This window comes from Poecilia latipinna, unplaced genomic scaffold, assembly GCF_001443285.1.
Source record: "Poecilia latipinna isolate Pla-1442-1.1 unplaced genomic scaffold, P_latipinna-1.0 Scaffold510, whole genome shotgun sequence".
Taxonomy (NCBI): domain Eukaryota; kingdom Metazoa; phylum Chordata; class Actinopteri; order Cyprinodontiformes; family Poeciliidae; genus Poecilia; species Poecilia latipinna.
Genome location: NW_015113126.1, coordinates 121,610 through 138,558, shown reverse-complemented (window position 1 = coordinate 138,558; position 16,949 = coordinate 121,610). Strand labels below are relative to the sequence as shown.

Below are 16,949 nucleotides of genomic sequence, written 5' to 3'. Positions count from 1 at the left end.
TTGACAATGGATTTTACTGAAATCCAAGTTTCAGGTTCATATGTCTTAGACATTTTTTTGTGTGTCCATCCCCTGACTTGTACTTTTACTTGATTGTTCTTTTGGCTTCATGCTGCAATTTTTGCAAGAATTGCTGATTTAGCAGTGAATGGGTCTTTCAGACTAATTCCCAAATGTGCTTAATGCTTACAAATGTTGGTGAGTCTGTTATAAAAAGGTCAAAAGTGTTAAGAATCCAATTAAAATACAATAAATTGTTAAAAAAATGTCCTCGATAATTTAAAATGAGACATTTTCCAGAAATAAGTCTCAATCTGATTTGACAGATTTAGACTAAATGAGAAAATGTATAAATATATTAATTTTTTCCTAATATTTACTCTTTACATTTTGGTGGTTTCCTAATGATTGGTTAACTTTGGGAAGAATTGTAAAAATGCTAAATGTTTAAATATTACTTTAAAGCTCATATTAATTGAATATGACTTTTAATTCTTAGTAGTTTTTATTAATAGTGTTCACCTATATTAAAGAAACTGAGCAGTTAAAGAACTAAAGAGAAGCCAAATTAGTCAATAGGTGGCGCTATTAGTTACATGTCTTTATAATATTTCATCCATTTCTGTAACTTTCAGTCAGAAAGACTTTATCATTGAGCCACAGACCTGCCCGCCTGAAACGGCTTAATTTTCTCCACAATGCAGCCCAACCCTTTCAAGTCCGTTTTAATTTGTTCTCAGCTCTGGCAGGCTATTGAGGAGTGAAATGATACTGATGTTGGATGACATTGCACTGGCTGAAAATGACCTTTACATCCTTCTTCTTTCCTCTCACCAGCCCTCAAGCTGCCCCTGGGGAGGACCACGGTGATGCATTTAGTTGCCAGAGAGACTTTGCCTGAGCCAAATTCCCAAGGTAACGAGCTCTCCATCTTCCCCGTTTCCATTCAGAGGGCTTTTCCACGAGCTGAAGAACTTTTAAATATTCCACTCCCAACTATTATTTATTTCTACACATGGTTTCTGTTTCTGGAACAGCCAGTAGTGCAAATAATTGGCACTTGTAGGTTTAGCTCCCAAGACAACAGCTTATTGTGCAGATTATAGAGCTGATGTAAATCACAGAAGATGGCAGGTTTCCTGTAGATCACTGTAGATTCATGACTGAGCCCATTTAAAACAATTAAATGCAGGTTTTAGTTGGAATCAAATAGATTTTTGATAGAAAAACATCACTCTTGTTTATAAATATTCCTTAAAAAATGTAGGGTTGATTTAAGATGATTGTTGTCTCTCAGGTTTTAATGTCCCAGGTTCTAAAAATAATTTAAATCTAATATAAAGTATGCAAAATTACATTGCTGTGTATTAATCAAAGCTAAAGCATAAATTTAATTTATGGATAAATTAAGCCATCCTGAGTAGACCACGAAGGGTTAACTAATATGTTGGTTAAACTGCAGCTCGATTCCTTTTATTAGACGCTTTGCTGAGTCATTGTTTGTCTGCATGATGGAGCTTTATGTGTGTGTTTGTGTTCAGGTCAAAGGAATAGAGAGAAGACTGGGGAGAGTAACTGCTGCGTCATTCTGTAAATACACACCTGCGCTGCCAGCCCTCCGTTCTGCTAGTCCGTTCACGCCGTCAATGTCCTGGACCCGATGAGCTTGTCCTCTGTCCTGGAGCCTGTCTGCCACCCGGATGCACCCACACCCACACACACACACACACACACCCACACACACACACACACACACACACACACACACACACACACACACACACACACACGCACGCACACACACACCTCCTTACCACCTTCATTCACACATTTACAGGTTAAGTAGGATGTCAGCAGGCTCAGGCTAATCCAAGACCGAATTGGGGAGCAGGAAGTTGATTAACAATACAGTTGATTCCTATGCTGTACTTGATTTGTTGTTTTTAACTGAAAAGTAGAAGAAGGAACTGGATTTGCATGTGTTTTTTTTTCTTTCTCTTTGCTTCTTTCCTAAACCTTCTGCCATACGCTGTCACACCTCTAATCGCCATCTTCGGCTGGTCAGCGGAGTTCGGCTTCTGGCCGAAGCTCTGCTTCGGCTTCTTCTCGTTGCAACACAGCGGCCAAGTTTGTGTGTGTGGCCTTGTTTTCTCATGTAGACCGGCTGAGAGTTTTAACTGCTGAGCTCATCAGAGCCTCAATGGTGGCGCTGGGTGTGAAACCTTACGTGTTTGTCTGAAAGCACCTCGGTGCAGCAGAGGAAGTGTAAAACGTGCCTGATCAGAGAACTCGAACCAGGACTCAGTCACTCACTCTGAACACACCTGTGTCCTTTTTAACTGCCCTCCTCTATATGTGCCCTTAAAGGTTGCAGGACAGAAATAACAAACCTGTGCAGAAATAATCCTGTTTTTAGCCAAATAGAAGCAAGTATACAACCAGCCAGTGTTGGCGGTGCATCGTCTTTGGAGACTGGGTTCTATCAGTCCGTGAGTATTACTGACCAACTGAACTGGTGATTTATTAAAAGCATTATGTGAATTTTTCTCCCTCTCCTGCAACATCCCGATCTCATCACTTTGCTATCAGTGTTGTGAAGAATCTCTGAGACGTCACCTTAAGTTTGAAAACGCTCCCTCCTTGTCTTAATTCTCTCTTCTTACCTCTCCTTCAGCATTAATGAGTCTATTTTGCACAACAGAAGCATGTGCTCTTTCATCAGATTAAAGCAAATGTATGAAATGGGTTTTATTTTATGTTTCCAATGGAAGTAATGTTCCAAACTGAGGTTAACACGTGTAGAATATATTTAATATGAATCTTTATCTAGAACATGGAGATTTTAGATCTTGGTGATATCCATTATATTGGTGTTTAGTCGATGCGATTGTGTATGCGGTTAGCCTCTAGCCAGTTCACAGTCACTCACTGACGATGTCTTTGTGTTTAACAGCAGCAAATCCTCCCTAATTGTTCATGGACTGATGGGTTTTTATTCTCTTTTCTTCTGTCCAGTTTTTTTTTTTTCATTTATTTGTAATTTAATGTAATCCAATTTTTTTGTGTTTTTTTTTTTTTGCTTTAAAGAATTGCTTTATAACAGCACTAGGTCTTAAAAATATTGTTTATATTGATCAGGGTTCAAATCTGTACAGAGAAAAAGATGTTTTGAAACCAGTTGTAAATAGCACTAATGCTCCCTCTCCCCACCCCTCCAAATCTTCAAAATACATCTGTAAACTAAATAAAGGTTATTGAAGTGCACTTTGTTCTGTCGTTCCTCACAGCCCATTAACTCTTAGTTACACACAGGCTGGAAAGAAATGAAAGTTTTTGAAATTACATTTTACATCTGGATAAGTATGGGGAAAAATGGTCTAAAACAATATTTGTGTTTTCTGACTTTATTCTTTTGTTCATTTCTCATCCATCCACCCATTTGTTCCTTTTCCATGTGTTTTTTTTTTTTTTGTTCTTACTTATTTTGCATTTAATTCCAGACATCTGTGGAAATGTCTTTTTATGTACATTATATTTGGACTTCTACTTTAGACAATGATGCAAAAAACAAAACTCGGGTAACACAGTAACACTAGAAAAACACTAGATTTAAGAGTAACATTAGATAAAGTGGAGACTTCTAGTAGAACAGCTGGTTACCATGAAAACTGAGATAAACCGGATGACAGACATTACTGACAAAGAAATTAAAGTCTCCCTGCAGCTCAGGCGCTAAATTAATTGACATCTAGCAAAAAAAAAAAAAAATAAATAAAAAATACTTCATCAGTGTACTAAATTAAACATTATTTCAATAATGTCGTAATGAAACATCATTCCCATGTCTGGGCCTTCTAAGAGCAGTAACCCATAACTCAGCTCTTATAAATGATTTCTCAGTTTGTAATGCATCTGAGAAATAAGACGATATAAGCAGCAGAAGTCAGTCTGACGCAAATCAGGAAGAAAACCTGAAGAACTGCTATAAAATGACAAATAATGAATGAATGCAGGAGACCTTCAGCAGGATTTCAAAGACTGCAGTTGGTAATGAACTGTTCAACTGTGAAAACACGTCCGCATAATAACAGAAGTCATTTTGGTGAGGAGGTATAGAAATCTTTTCTTTGTTCTCACCAAAAAAAAAAACTAAAGTTTGCAAATAAACATCTAGTTCTGGGATATATTAGAAAAGGGATAAAGAATTTTCTGAAATAAATAAATCTGCCTCTGTCTAATAATCAAACTTGGTCACAAGGTTGTGAAAAGAAGAAACTTGGTATTAATTTCTAAGTGTTTGTTTTCTTGTAGTAAAACTATAAAAGCTAGAAAATGAATGTTTGTTCTTTACAATGTTGAATGAATTGACAAAATTTCAATGCAACTCTTGAGTTACATTCCCAGTCGTGCATTATAGAGATATTTGAGAACTGACATTCTTGGAATCCCCGTGAGGCCTGACGAAGTTTGGACTTTGTCGTGTGAACACACCATTTTACGACCAATCAATTTACGGCACAATAAGCTGCAGGCTTTGAGGAAGAGAGCACTGACTCTCTGTCACTCTTTTTTTGTGTAAACTCAGCTTGAATAGCTACAAGAAAAAGATCAAATGGTTGCATCAATCAACCATGTAAGGTTGTGGGTCCAGGTTAGACAGCAGTGAACAGGTCAAAGTTCAGCAAGCAGAGCTGTGTTGAACACAGGGTCCAGCTAAGCCTGCCTTCCTGTCAGCCTTTTCTGCAAACATGTAATGCCTCATGTACTAAGTTAATGACACAGACAGGGAACAAACAAGGTTTCATTACCGTGTGGGTTGTTTTAAATGAAAGAAAAAGCTCCCATAAATAAATCTTTGACGTGTCAAAACAGTATGAGAGCAGCTTTGAAAGGTTAATTCATTCACAGGTGATGACTGTATATCCTGTGCAGACTTTTCCCTTCCTCCTCTCATCCTTCTCTCCTACTGAGTCCACAAAGCTGCAGTCGGTGCCAGATGTGAAAGACGCTATTCTCTCTTTACTGGAGAAAACTGGGATATAGTTTGAGGAGACCAGTGACAGAAACACAGCAGTCAAGATCATCTTTGTGTTAAAGGGGCGGTATTATGTGTTTTCTAGAGACATAGTGCAATTTTATAGCACAATCAAGTAACTCTATTACCTTCAGTTTTAATAAAAAACACTGTGTATATCAAGCAGAATTTAAAATAAATTTTACTTCGTAAATTGGGCATCTGTATCTTTAAGAAGCTCCTGCTCTTTCCAACACGTCATCATGACAACGTTTCTCCATTATGCCGTTAACAACCATTCTTGGGAGCATTAGACTGAGAAAGGCTACATATGATGAGCTCAGTAGACATGTAGTTCCACCAGGTGTTTGCTAATTGCTGCTGCTGCTGCTAGTCTGGAGGAGCTTTGTGAAAATAACAAGCGCTTTGTGAGACTAAGCCTTTAAGCACTCCTCAATGGCTGCTGCTTGAGATTCAAGGACTTTTTTAAACATGCATGAATCAAGGTTTTTGATAAGAGAATATTTTTATAACATAATGTAAAGCTAAAAAAGTCAAATTTACATAATATGTCACCCTTTGAAACCAGCCGGTTGTCATTGCTGGGTTCTCAATGTCAACATTGTTCAATAAAGAAAGTATTTTGGTCCTGAAAAGTCGCTTAGACTGGGAAGATGACAATTTTTCCAAGAATAATCTAATATGCTCACACATAATAAAGACACCAGTTCATATGAATACACATCCTAAAGCCCTTCAAACCTCACTTATGTTTTATTTCCAGATTAAAAAGTTTGAGGATACTGCCATCTTCTGGCTTAACACATTAGCTCATCTTTAAAACCTTAAAACAAACAATGCTTTCAAACTGCACTTGTACATAGAAGCTTCTCTTTTTTGAGGTAAAATAAACATTTAATGAATTGGATTTTGCAACTTTATATGCTTATTGTAAATGGGATGGATATTTTACCAGAATCTTTCACAAAACATTTCTTATTTTTGTACTTGTAGATGCCTTCAGATATTTTTTGAAACATACTTCTAAGCATATTCCTGTCCGTGCTTCACCTAAATACACAAAGTCTCAGTAAAAAAAAGAGAGAAAACCCAAACAGAGTAATTGATGGATGATAAATTTACTTAAATATAAACAATCATGCATCTGAATTCAAGTAGCGCTACCACTATTAGGAAATTAAAATAATAAATAAAAGCTTTTCAATCTATTTGATAACATTTCATCTGGGTACTGTGTGGAACCCAATGGATTATTGAGCTTCACCTTTCAAAAAGTTATGAGTGAAAAATCGTCTTTTCTAGAGACAAGTGGTAGAATGCTGGGAAACCAAGGTGGTAGCAATAAACATATATTACAGAAAGATACATTAAATAAAAACACGGTTTACGTTTTTCATTTTACTTTGGGGACATCGGCCGTTTTGCTGGACTTGGGCTGAACAACCTGTAGCCTCTGAACCCAGCGGCTCCATATCGCCTTTATCTCCTTGGTTCTCAGACAGTACACAAACGGGTTTATGAGAGGAGGGAAGAAGCTGTAGAAAAATGTTGTGGCTATTCGGCTGTCCGAGGTCATCCGCATGTTAGGAATGTGTGGTGCGGAGTAGACGAAGAAGCGTGGTATGTAGTAGATTGAAATGATGCAGCCCTGGGTGGCACACGTCGATAAGGTCTTCCTTCTGCCCTGCGGAGGGCAGCAGATCACAGTTAGGTCATTCTGAAACAAGAATAAAAGCTACGAAAAGCTGCAGCTCACCTGTCCGCTGGTCATGTGAAAGACTGAGATTATGATGCAAAAGTAGGAGAATATCACAAAGCCCAAAGGAACAAGAAGGATAAACATTGCAGTGGCATATGAAGCCCCGGAAAGATACCTTTTATCCCCACATGCAAGAGCGGTAAGGGATAAGGTGTCACAAAAGGCCTGTATGATTTCATTAGACCCACAAAAAGATATCTGGGTAAAGTTAATGGAGGTGACACCAGGGAAGACGTGTGCCACTAACCAGGAGAAAACTGTCAGGATTGTCATAGTTGGGGCCGTCATCAGCATGGGATATCTGAAAAGAAGAAGAAAAAAAAAAAGCATATATGATTGATGTTTTCTTATAAGTTTCAAGCCAAAAAAGTGTACAGTCGCTTCTTTACCACCTGAGAGGAAAACAGACGGCCAGATACCGATCCATAGCCATGGTCAGCATAATCAGGGAGTTCAAACTCCCAAAATAGTGGATCATGTGTCTTTGGAAATGGCATGTGTAAAAGCCGATACTCGCATCATTCCACCAGTAGCGAGCAATAAGTTTTGGTAAAGCCACTGTGGTAAAGCCTAAAGAAAAGCAACAACATGCATCAGAGCCATTTCAAAGATACAAAATACAGTTTGACGTTAAAATATACAACATTCACCAATGTCTGAGAGCGCCAGGCTGACCATGATGATGTACATGGGCTTCTGGAGACTGTGCTCCAGAGCAAACATCACCACCAACACCAGGTTTCCCACCACTGTGGTCACATAGAGGATGAACAAAAACCAGGCCACCGTGTGAAAATGCTCCAGCTGGAGACCTGGGAAGCCCACGATAAGAAACGCTGACACTTCAGTGTAGTTCTCTTCCACTTGAGCCATGCTGCAAGCGAAGTGGGGCGAGAAAACGGTCAGACTGGCAGCAGCAGCACTAGTATTCAACTGAATAACATCCAGGAAATGTAAGCAGAGATCTCACCCTGTGCTTTGGTTTTTTGTTTTGTTTGTTTTTGACAGTGCGGTGGGTAAAACCAGAAGACTCAGAGTTTTATTTAAGATGTTCCAGCAAAGGGAGCATAAAGTTTGTTGATGCAACTTTGTCTCAGAAGAGAAAATATAATTAGCTTGTTCAAGTTGTCTAGGAGGAGACAGACACCAGGCCCCCTGCGACCCTGTAAGGGCGAGTGGGTGTAACTATTGGATGAATGGATGGGAGTTGTCTAGGAAAGCTTTGAATAACAATTTAGTCCTAGAAACTACTTTAAGATATTACACTTTCAGCAGACTCAAGGAATGGCAGAACATCTCAGAGGCCATCTAATCTGCCAGGTTCATCTTAACTCTTATGGAAAGATCTGGTTCTGACTGAAACAGGAAAAAAATCATCTTTAATACTTTAAGTGACATAAGCAAACTGGTAGAAACTAAGCTCATGTCCACTATTTCAAAAATTCTTGCAGAGATTGTGGTTAAGAGGTATTTTTCTGATTTTTAAGTTATATAATGAGTTAGACCAAAAGAACCCAAGAATGGCTGCAGTTGTTTGACCAAAAAAGCCAAGGAAGTACACACATGCCACACTTTCATTGAGTGCATGTGTGTCCAAAAAGTGGGCCAAAACTCTTGGTTTGTTGTTTTATAGAATAAACTGGAAGAAGTCTTATCATTCTTGACAGACTGCCATTTTGAGTAATGTAGGATAACTACATTGCTCATACCTCATCAAACTTCTGCCACAGTTAGAAATAGAAATTGGTTCGATGGTAAAATAATATTGTACAACACTGACTATGGCCCCAAAACTAGATAAATACAATAAAATTAAACAATTGTACATCTTCCTCCTGGGTGAACCTGGATTGCACACCTGCATTCAGGCCTGACTGAGGTTTTGAAGTTGATCTGGAGGACATAAAGGATCAACATCTTTTATGTTTTTTATTGTTATGTTGTGTTTTGATGTACAGCACTTTGTATCAGCTGTGGTTGTTTTAAAGTGCTTTATAAATAATGTTGGCATGGTATGGATGAATTTGCAGTCTGCTGCCACACTGGGGACTGGAATTACAAGCCCTACTTGAACCAGAGTTTTGAAAACGGGGAACATTACTCCAGTTAAAATAATGAAAAGTTTCCTGATCCCATTCAGTGGTAGAAAATCCTGCAGCAATGGTTCAGCTGCACCAAACATAACTCTTCAGCATGCTGTCAGCTCCCAGAGAGCGAGATGCACTGAGTTCAGAATATATATATCATCATGAAAATATTCCCTGCTGTAAAGGGATTGTCGGTGTTTTGACTGGACTAAAACTTTTCTTTTCTGTGAAGATATCTTTTGCCGTTTATTTGCTAAGTAGTTAGCATGAGCTAGGCCTAGCTGAACTGGTTCAAATTGAGGTTTCTCAATAAAGTCTTATTAGACATCATGTTTTTTTCTTCATATGGTCCTTTTTCATTTTTTGTGCAAAATTTAACAAAAAACTAAACCATTTTCACCACAGTGCTGTTTATTTACTCATCTGTAATCCAGTTCTTGTGGACAGACATCACCTATTTATTACCCTTTTACCCATTTGTTGGTTTAAAAACCAACTCAGCCTGCTTGGTCTAATCAACAGCATTAAATGCTTTAACCCAGCATTTTCTCATCACTGTTTTTCAAGTCCCAGTTATTACAGCTGTAAGGAAAGTTTCTGTGTAGAAAGAGATTAATAACCAATATTATTTGGGTGATAAACATTTGTTTTGTTTGTCCTGTGTCACTGTGCTGCTCTGTGATGGACTGTCCATGGTGAGGCCTCCCTTTTGAGAAACACGTCAGCTCCCCGTGCAAACCCACAAGGTCGACCAGGTATAGACAATGGATGGATGGATTTCTGCTTTTCATCACAGAACAGGAAGGAGGCAGCAGATGTTATCTCAAATCCTCCCAGGATCAATTAGTTTAACATAACAAGTTTGAGTAAGACTCTGGCCCTCTGAGAAAAGAAATAGGCTTGTGTAAAGAAAAAAAAAACCCATCAGGATTCTCCTGAGGCCAGATGAGAAGATATTGTCCCATTATGGTGCGACAAAAACAAACAGTGTGACTGATTAGGAAAATTTAAATAAGTGATCATGCAAAGTAACAACAAGTTACTGCAAACTAACAACAAGCCAGTATGACTCTCTTTCTTTGATTGCACAAAGTTGGGAAGTAAAAAAAAAAAAAATCTGTATTTTTTTTCAGAAAATCTCTAATAATCCAGACCATTAAGAATGTTGAACTACTTAAAAACTGATTTCCTCACAAAAATGTGCCGTTAAATAAATATCACTGGCTCTGGCATGACAGAGCTAATCTGTGTTTGGACTTTTTTTTAATAAAATCACAGTTGATAAATATGTTTAAATCTAATTAAACAATTCAATTACAGAAAAAAAGCACATCAGAATTAGGTGGATAACCAACACTGCATCTTTTCAATAAGCTTGATTTCCACATTCTTATGTTTCTTTGTGAAAATAATTTGTCCTTCTCCTTTATTCCTTGAAGTGAATCTCCTGTGGGATAAATATTCGTACTGCACCTGGGGAGGGAATTGTATTAATTTTCAACAATAGCCTAATAGAAAATCCCTGTGGAAGTTACACCATGCACCAGCTTGACTTCAGGAGCCACGAATCTCTAATAGTCACTTGAGATAAGTTCTGGTTTTTGACACAACACATTGGGCCACATGCAATGTCATAGGGCTGCCTGTGGCTGTTCAGCCTCTGGGCCTTTATAAAACCACATAACTATAAAGACAATAACAAATAAAAAACTTTGGCAGTTCTTTTCTGTGTTTTTATTAAACCTACACAGAATATCAACAACAGAAAGGTTAAAAGCTTACTTCTGGAAAGAGCTCACTTTGCTTGTCTGATTCTACAAAACAAATACTTTTTTCTTATTGAAAAGTCAAAAGCTGCTTGTTGGTGCATTCGTAGGTTTAAAATGATGGGCTGGCTTGGTTTGGTGTAATTGAACAAATAGAAAATTAGAAAATGGCCTCTTTCTTACAGCACTAACATGAGTAAAATGTAAATAATAATAAAAAAGTTTAGTCGTTGAACGAGAGCATCAGCTGAGCTTCTGATGAGGACATATTATCCTTCTATAGATTCAGATTTATTCAAGTCCTGAATGGACAATTAATGTTACAGCAAGTATATACACATATGAAAAGATAAGTTAAAAAATAAAAGTCGTGTTTCTAAACTCCAAGCATTGTTTGAACAATATTTCCAAATCATATCAAATAATTTATTATGAAAACATTATAGAAAGATTTTTGAACCTAAATTTTACTAAACAGTCGATTAAATACCCATAAATTTAGCCTAGCCATTGTCATCCTACACAATTCAGCTTGATTCTCATTTTCTTTCACTGCTCTGTCTGGGATTTCTCCCATTGAACTGGATTTCAACCGGACCAAACAGCAAACAGAAGGACAAGTTGTGAACGATGTCCTCATTCACCTCTTATTGAGTCAGTTTGTTTCGTGTTATTGATTTCCTAAAGTGAGACACTAGATGAAAAACATTTATTCTGTACCCGATGAAGAAATGTCATCAATCAGTTCATTTATTAAGCAACAGTAGCATTATAACATGTCTCTTTTTAAGGGTACACAATGCACCAGATTGATCTTGGAAGCCTTGGGACTCTAATAGTCACTTGAGTTCAGCTTGGATGCTATTATATGCACAAGACAAGCGATCAGACGGGTCTAATAAGAATGATGACCGCATGTGAAGCAGCCCTTCAGGGTTCACTCCTCTGGAATTTGGATGCTATTAATCGCAGCTTTGGCATCTAATTTTTCAAACTATTAAGCGCATGTCCTAGTCTCAGAGGCAAGACAAGATTAAATAAGATAGGATGCTTTTCTCTTATTAAATGAATGAAACAGGGATTTAGGTGAGCAAAGGCAGAAACTGCTTTATTATTCATGTTCAACCCTGAGCTAAGCATGTTGAGGATGTTTAAACCAGAGCTTGTAATTTTTATCCTATAAAGTTTGAGATCTTGACGCTATTCGTCTTAGACTTTCATTTTAACGGCATACCAACAGCAAATATTCAGGGAATAAAGTTACTCGTTTCACAGGGCTATACAGTAATTGTTGTTGTTGTATAGGTTACATAACGTGAGCCCTTCTCTCCCTTGGCTTTCAGGTGCAGTTAGGGAAACGGTGTTTACCTCAGGATGTGTCATCACCCTGCAGAAGCAATAACAACAAAACAACTCATTAACCCTCTCCACAGGCTGCGCTCCATCCAGGGACTGAAGAACATTTCAACTATGGAGTTACAGCAACTTTGCAGGAATAAACTTATTTATACTGCGTTGCAATGTGTTTTATCCCTGAAACTTTTCCACATTTTATCTTGTTACTAGCAGTCTTCGTTGTATTTTATCAGGATTTTACGTGAGAGACCATCACAAAGTCGAGTAGTAAAAGTATTTGCTCCCTTACAGATTTCTTCTGTTTGTGGTCATGAAATATAATACCAGACAAAGAGAACCTGAATAAATGCAAAAAACTGTTATCAAATGATTGAAAAAATATCCAACCTAACCTTTTTCATATCTCATGACAATAAGTAGAGCTTGAAACATAAACATACCAGCAAAATGAGATCTTTGCTTTCTGGCCCAACTCTTTCTGTACCACAACAGATAATTCATTCTCAGCTTGAGAAACTGATAATCAAGCATTCAAGACAAAATCATCATCTTATCATCTTGAGAAAACAATCAATGTCTTCTTATGATAATGGGAGAAATTATCTTATCATCTTGACCAAACGGTTATCCTTATCTGATAACAAAATACGTTAATATTGAGAAAAAAAAAACTTGAGTAGAGCCTCTCTTGACTTCACTTCAATACACCTGTCTAAGAAAAACATTTAAAAGGAGGAACAGTTTATAATATGGTAAAATAACCTTAAAATATTATAAAAATGTAGTATTTAGCAGATTTTATTCAGATTTAGGTTTTTGTTTTGGTTGAGCATTCCCGCTTCTTTAGCTTATTTTACCAGTTTTAAAATTAGTGGCTTCAACAATTTTGACAGAATTAAACAAATTCAAGAAAGGCAGTTCTGTTTCAGAAGTGATTGTTTTTTTTAAAAAAAAATTAGTCTTGAAAGTTGGAATATGCGTGTGGTTTGGTCTTATGATCTGCTGAGATGTGCTATACAAATAAAATGTGATTGATTGATTGATTGATTGATTGATTGATTGATTGATTATGAATGCATGATCTCCCAGTAATTCAGCTGCACATCTTGCATTCACAACTGCTTGGGAATTCCCATGCAGCTTTATAGGACACCTCTTAGAGCCACAACGTTTCAAAGCAGGTTGATGATTTCTTTAATTCTCTGAGGACTTGTAACTTTTACTTCAGTTGTTTTCTAAGTTACAGCATCTGTTTGCACTCTTTTTTGTTGAGTTTTGAAATGAAAAGTAATTTAGTGGATCAATTCTGTGCAGAAGTCAGTTTTGGACACATGAACTCGATTCTTTTGCACCGTTGCTGAAGTGTTTTCATACAGTGTTTGGAAAAGCAACACTCAGGGGATCAGAGACAAACATAAAGCAGATATGAAAAGCTGTTGGGCTTATTAGTTTCCTTACTGTTGGTGTAGCAGCTGCTGACAGCAAAGATAGGACTCGGTTTGCAACAACAGGCATGACAGTAATCTGACAATGGATTTATTTAATCCTTTTTTTGTAAAAAATAGCACATTTATCCAACCTGCCTATTTTATTATAAGTGGATTTATTGGCTTACCTAATATGAAGTATTACTACGTCTTTCTCTTTTTTGTATTTATAGTTTCAGTGCTTGGAAACGTGGCTGTAATGGCTGTAATCTGTCTGGATCATAATCTCAGAACTCCAAAGTATGTTGCCGTTTTTAACCTTGCATTTGTGGACCTCTTAGGTAGCTGTGCTCTGGTACCAAAGGTCCTTGATATCTTTTTGTTTAATCATTATTATGTCCCCTACAACGACTGCTTGACGTTCCTTTTCTTCTGCTACACTTGCCTTTCGATGCAGGCTCTTAATCTGGTTGCTCTCTGCTACGATCGCCTGATGGCCATCATGTTTCCTCTGCACTATCATGTAAAGGTTACTCATAAGATTATGTTTTCCATGATTACCTTTTTTTGGCTGTTTGTAATAACTTGTGTTTTACTTGCAATTGGCCTTCTTACAAGGCTTTCCTTCTGCAAGTCTGTGGTCATTAACAGCTATTTCTGCGACCATGGCCAAATCTACAAGCTGGCATGCAACGACAATTTTCCTAATTTTGTGATCTCACACCTCCTTCCATGTCTGTTTCTTTGGCTTCCTCTTGTTATAATATGTTCCAGTTACATATGTATTGGATACACTTTAGCTCAGGTTGTTGCAGCTCAGGAAAGGGCGAAGGCTCTCAGAACCTGCACAGCTCATCTCTCGTTGGTAGTGATCTATTTCTGTCCAATATTGATCACGTTTACGATGGGTTCTGGCATCCATCCAAACGCCAGGATCATTAACCTGTCTTTGACCTCTGTTATTCCTCCACTGTTGAACCCAGTCATTTATGTTCTGCACACACAAGAAATAAGATCATCAATTAAAACAATACTAAAAGGAAGGAATAAATCTAAAATTATGGTGAAATAAACATTTTTGAGGCCTGTTTTCTGTTTCAAACAACAGAAGTATGTTAACATATATCATTTATTTTTGCATAAAAAAAGGACAGAGAGGCTTTATTTTAGCATTTGTTCTGAATTATGTAATCCTTTTAGCTCAGTTGTCTGTGGATGCTAACTTCTGTTTTGATATTAATAACAATCAATTTCTAGTTCTTTTCTAGTTCCTGACTGGATTTCCTGTTAAATTCCTCTTGTCTTTCAATGTCTATGCAAAGCATTTCCTAAAGATTTACTTAAAATTAAATTCAGATTTATGAAATAACCTGCTGTTTCCTCTAGAAGAAAATGTAATTTACTCTAACTGAAGATATAAAATAAAAAACCTGAATAATGAAATTATCTTTGTTTGTTTACTGGACCCATTTACAGTATTTCGTATTGGATTAACATTAACATTAACATTTTTATGGTGTCTTATTGCTCTAAAAACGTTGATATTGACAATATTGTACAATAATGATATTTTTGATTGCCTGAAAGTTTGCAATATTAGCTTAGCACTAAAGGCTATTGTGCTTCATATGAATTTTATATTATTAAAACACTGTTTGTTTTACCGACATATATTTGAAACTGTCTCCTCTTCAGAAAATATTGCCTATTTTTTTTTCTCACAGTGACATTAAATCAACTGTTTTGCAGCTTATTCTATGAGAGAACAAGGTTGAAATCTTTATTTGATCAAAACAGAGCAACACAACCAGTTGACGTGCTTCTGTAGAAAATAATTTCTCTTCAAATGGCTTTGAAACCTTCATTAATGAAACTTAAAATAGTTGCAACTTCTGCAGTAAAGGGTGGAGGTGTTAGCATGATCTGTTAGCATTTATGGCTTGATCAACAAATGGAAAATAATTTTCCACTTTGGACACATTTAGGGCAAATTGACCAGTGAGTCGTTCTGTTTCCTTCTCTAGCTCTAACATAAAAGTATTATCATAGATACTTTCATTTTCTTGGCAAATTAATTAACAGTACCTAATAACTAATTACGATTAACTAATAGTAATTACTTCAAATAATTTGAACAACCATGTCAAAATCTTACCAAATTTGTTTATTTTTTATGCAACTGTGAGAAAATATTTCTGAACTGAAGTTGATTTCTGAAGATTATTTCAAACCTACTTGGCATTTTGTGATTTACATTGGGGTTCTGAGGCCAATTTTAGGGACTGGGTCAAAGGTGTGCCAGTAATTGAAACAAGAGCACTAAGCAGGCTGTAGATCCATCTTACTAAATCAGTTTAAATGTGAAGGAAGTTGATCCTATAATCTAGCAACAATTTATAATGCCTAAGCAGTGTTGTGGTCAAGATCACCTAACCTGAGACCAAGACAAGACCAAGACTAGAGTGTATCGAGACCGAGACAAGACCAAGACTTTTAGGGTCCGAGACCAAGTCAAGACCAAGACCGAGGGGAGTCGAGACCGAGTCAAGACCAAGACCAGCGGCCCGCACTACATGACACAATAAAATGCAAAATATGATCAAAATTGCTTCTCAAACTGATCTGAAAGATCCATATTCCCATAAAAACACCTAGATATTAAATACTTAATACATTTTACCAATATTAAATATTCCATTTATGTGCTAAAAAGTGTGATGGTCTCGTGCCATCCCTAAAAACATAACTTCCTGGGCATTTGCCCATATTGCTCATATAAGAAACCACCACTGTTGCATCATTAATTGCTATCAATTGAGGCAATGCCCTGACGGTAAATAACGCTCAACTACCAACACTGACCAAGGAGCAACAAGCAAGAAGTAACCAAACAGAAGGCGCTCATCGTGACTGTTTTCACTCTCTATCCCAGTACATGAAGCCAGGTAGTCTGACACCATGGCACACATTACAGCTGCCACTGTGAACGAAAACAAAGAGCAATGTGCATTCTCTGCATGCTCTTTCGTTCTTATGTTTTAGTTATTTGTTATTTTAAAAAATATCAACGTACATAATTAAAATAATAACAGCTACTGCAGTGTACGCAGAGCATTACAAGAACAAAGAATGGGTGTTCTGTCAGGTCAGATCGTCATATGCTTAGCACGAACTCACGGCTATATCTGTCAGACACCATAAGATTTCATTTAATCAGCAACATAGAATCATGACGTAGCTCGTCATACACTTTGTTAATAATAGTTGTGTGGCATCCTGACTTAGCGGTTAAGTAGGTTAATGAGTTTTACACGGGTGTGTGTTGTAGCTGACTCCAGCTGCAGCCAGACCCTGCTTAAATACACATTGAAACCACGACAACATATAACGCATGTATATCTATATAGTTATCATTGTAAACAATTTAATGACTTATTTTCGCCATAACTTGTTGCGTATGGTGAACTGACAACTCGTCTGACGGTCGGACTTTTTAATGCGCATGCATGGTACTCACTG

General features: G+C 37.1%; 3 protein-coding genes across 3 annotated transcripts in view; 2 read left to right on the top strand and 1 right to left on the bottom strand.

Moving 5' to 3' along the window:
• Positions 1–1,972, top strand: part of ubl3a (ubiquitin-like 3a) — a 38,506-nt gene extending 36,534 nt beyond the window's left edge. Inside the window, exons 4-5 of the mRNA XM_015040454.1 lie at positions 838–915; positions 1,542–1,972. Of these exons, the coding sequence (XP_014895940.1) occupies positions 838–915; positions 1,542–1,594 (131 nt within the window). The 3' untranslated portion in view covers positions 1,595–1,972. The remainder of the gene's footprint in view (positions 1–837; positions 916–1,541) is intronic.
• A 4,286-nt stretch (positions 1,973–6,258) lies between these two features.
• Positions 6,259–7,706, bottom strand: or30bu1 (odorant receptor, family 30, subfamily BU, member 1). The gene is made up of 4 exons (XM_015040438.1): positions 7,445–7,706; positions 7,187–7,364; positions 6,792–7,095; positions 6,259–6,719 (listed from the first exon to the last, which is right to left on the bottom strand). The coding sequence occupies exons 1-4, from the start codon at positions 7,665–7,667 to the stop codon at positions 6,429–6,431; spliced, it is 996 nt and encodes a 331-aa protein (XP_014895924.1). The 5' UTR covers positions 7,668–7,706; the 3' UTR covers positions 6,259–6,428.
• Positions 7,707–13,533: 5,827 nt separating this feature from the next.
• On the top strand, positions 13,534–15,460 carry LOC106952365 (olfactory receptor 1-like). Its single transcript, XM_015040433.1, has 2 exons — positions 13,534–14,493; positions 15,455–15,460. Exons 1-2 carry the CDS (start codon positions 13,534–13,536, stop codon positions 15,458–15,460), a joined length of 966 nt encoding a protein of 321 aa, XP_014895919.1.
• The last annotated feature ends 1,489 nt before the right edge of the window (positions 15,461–16,949 follow it).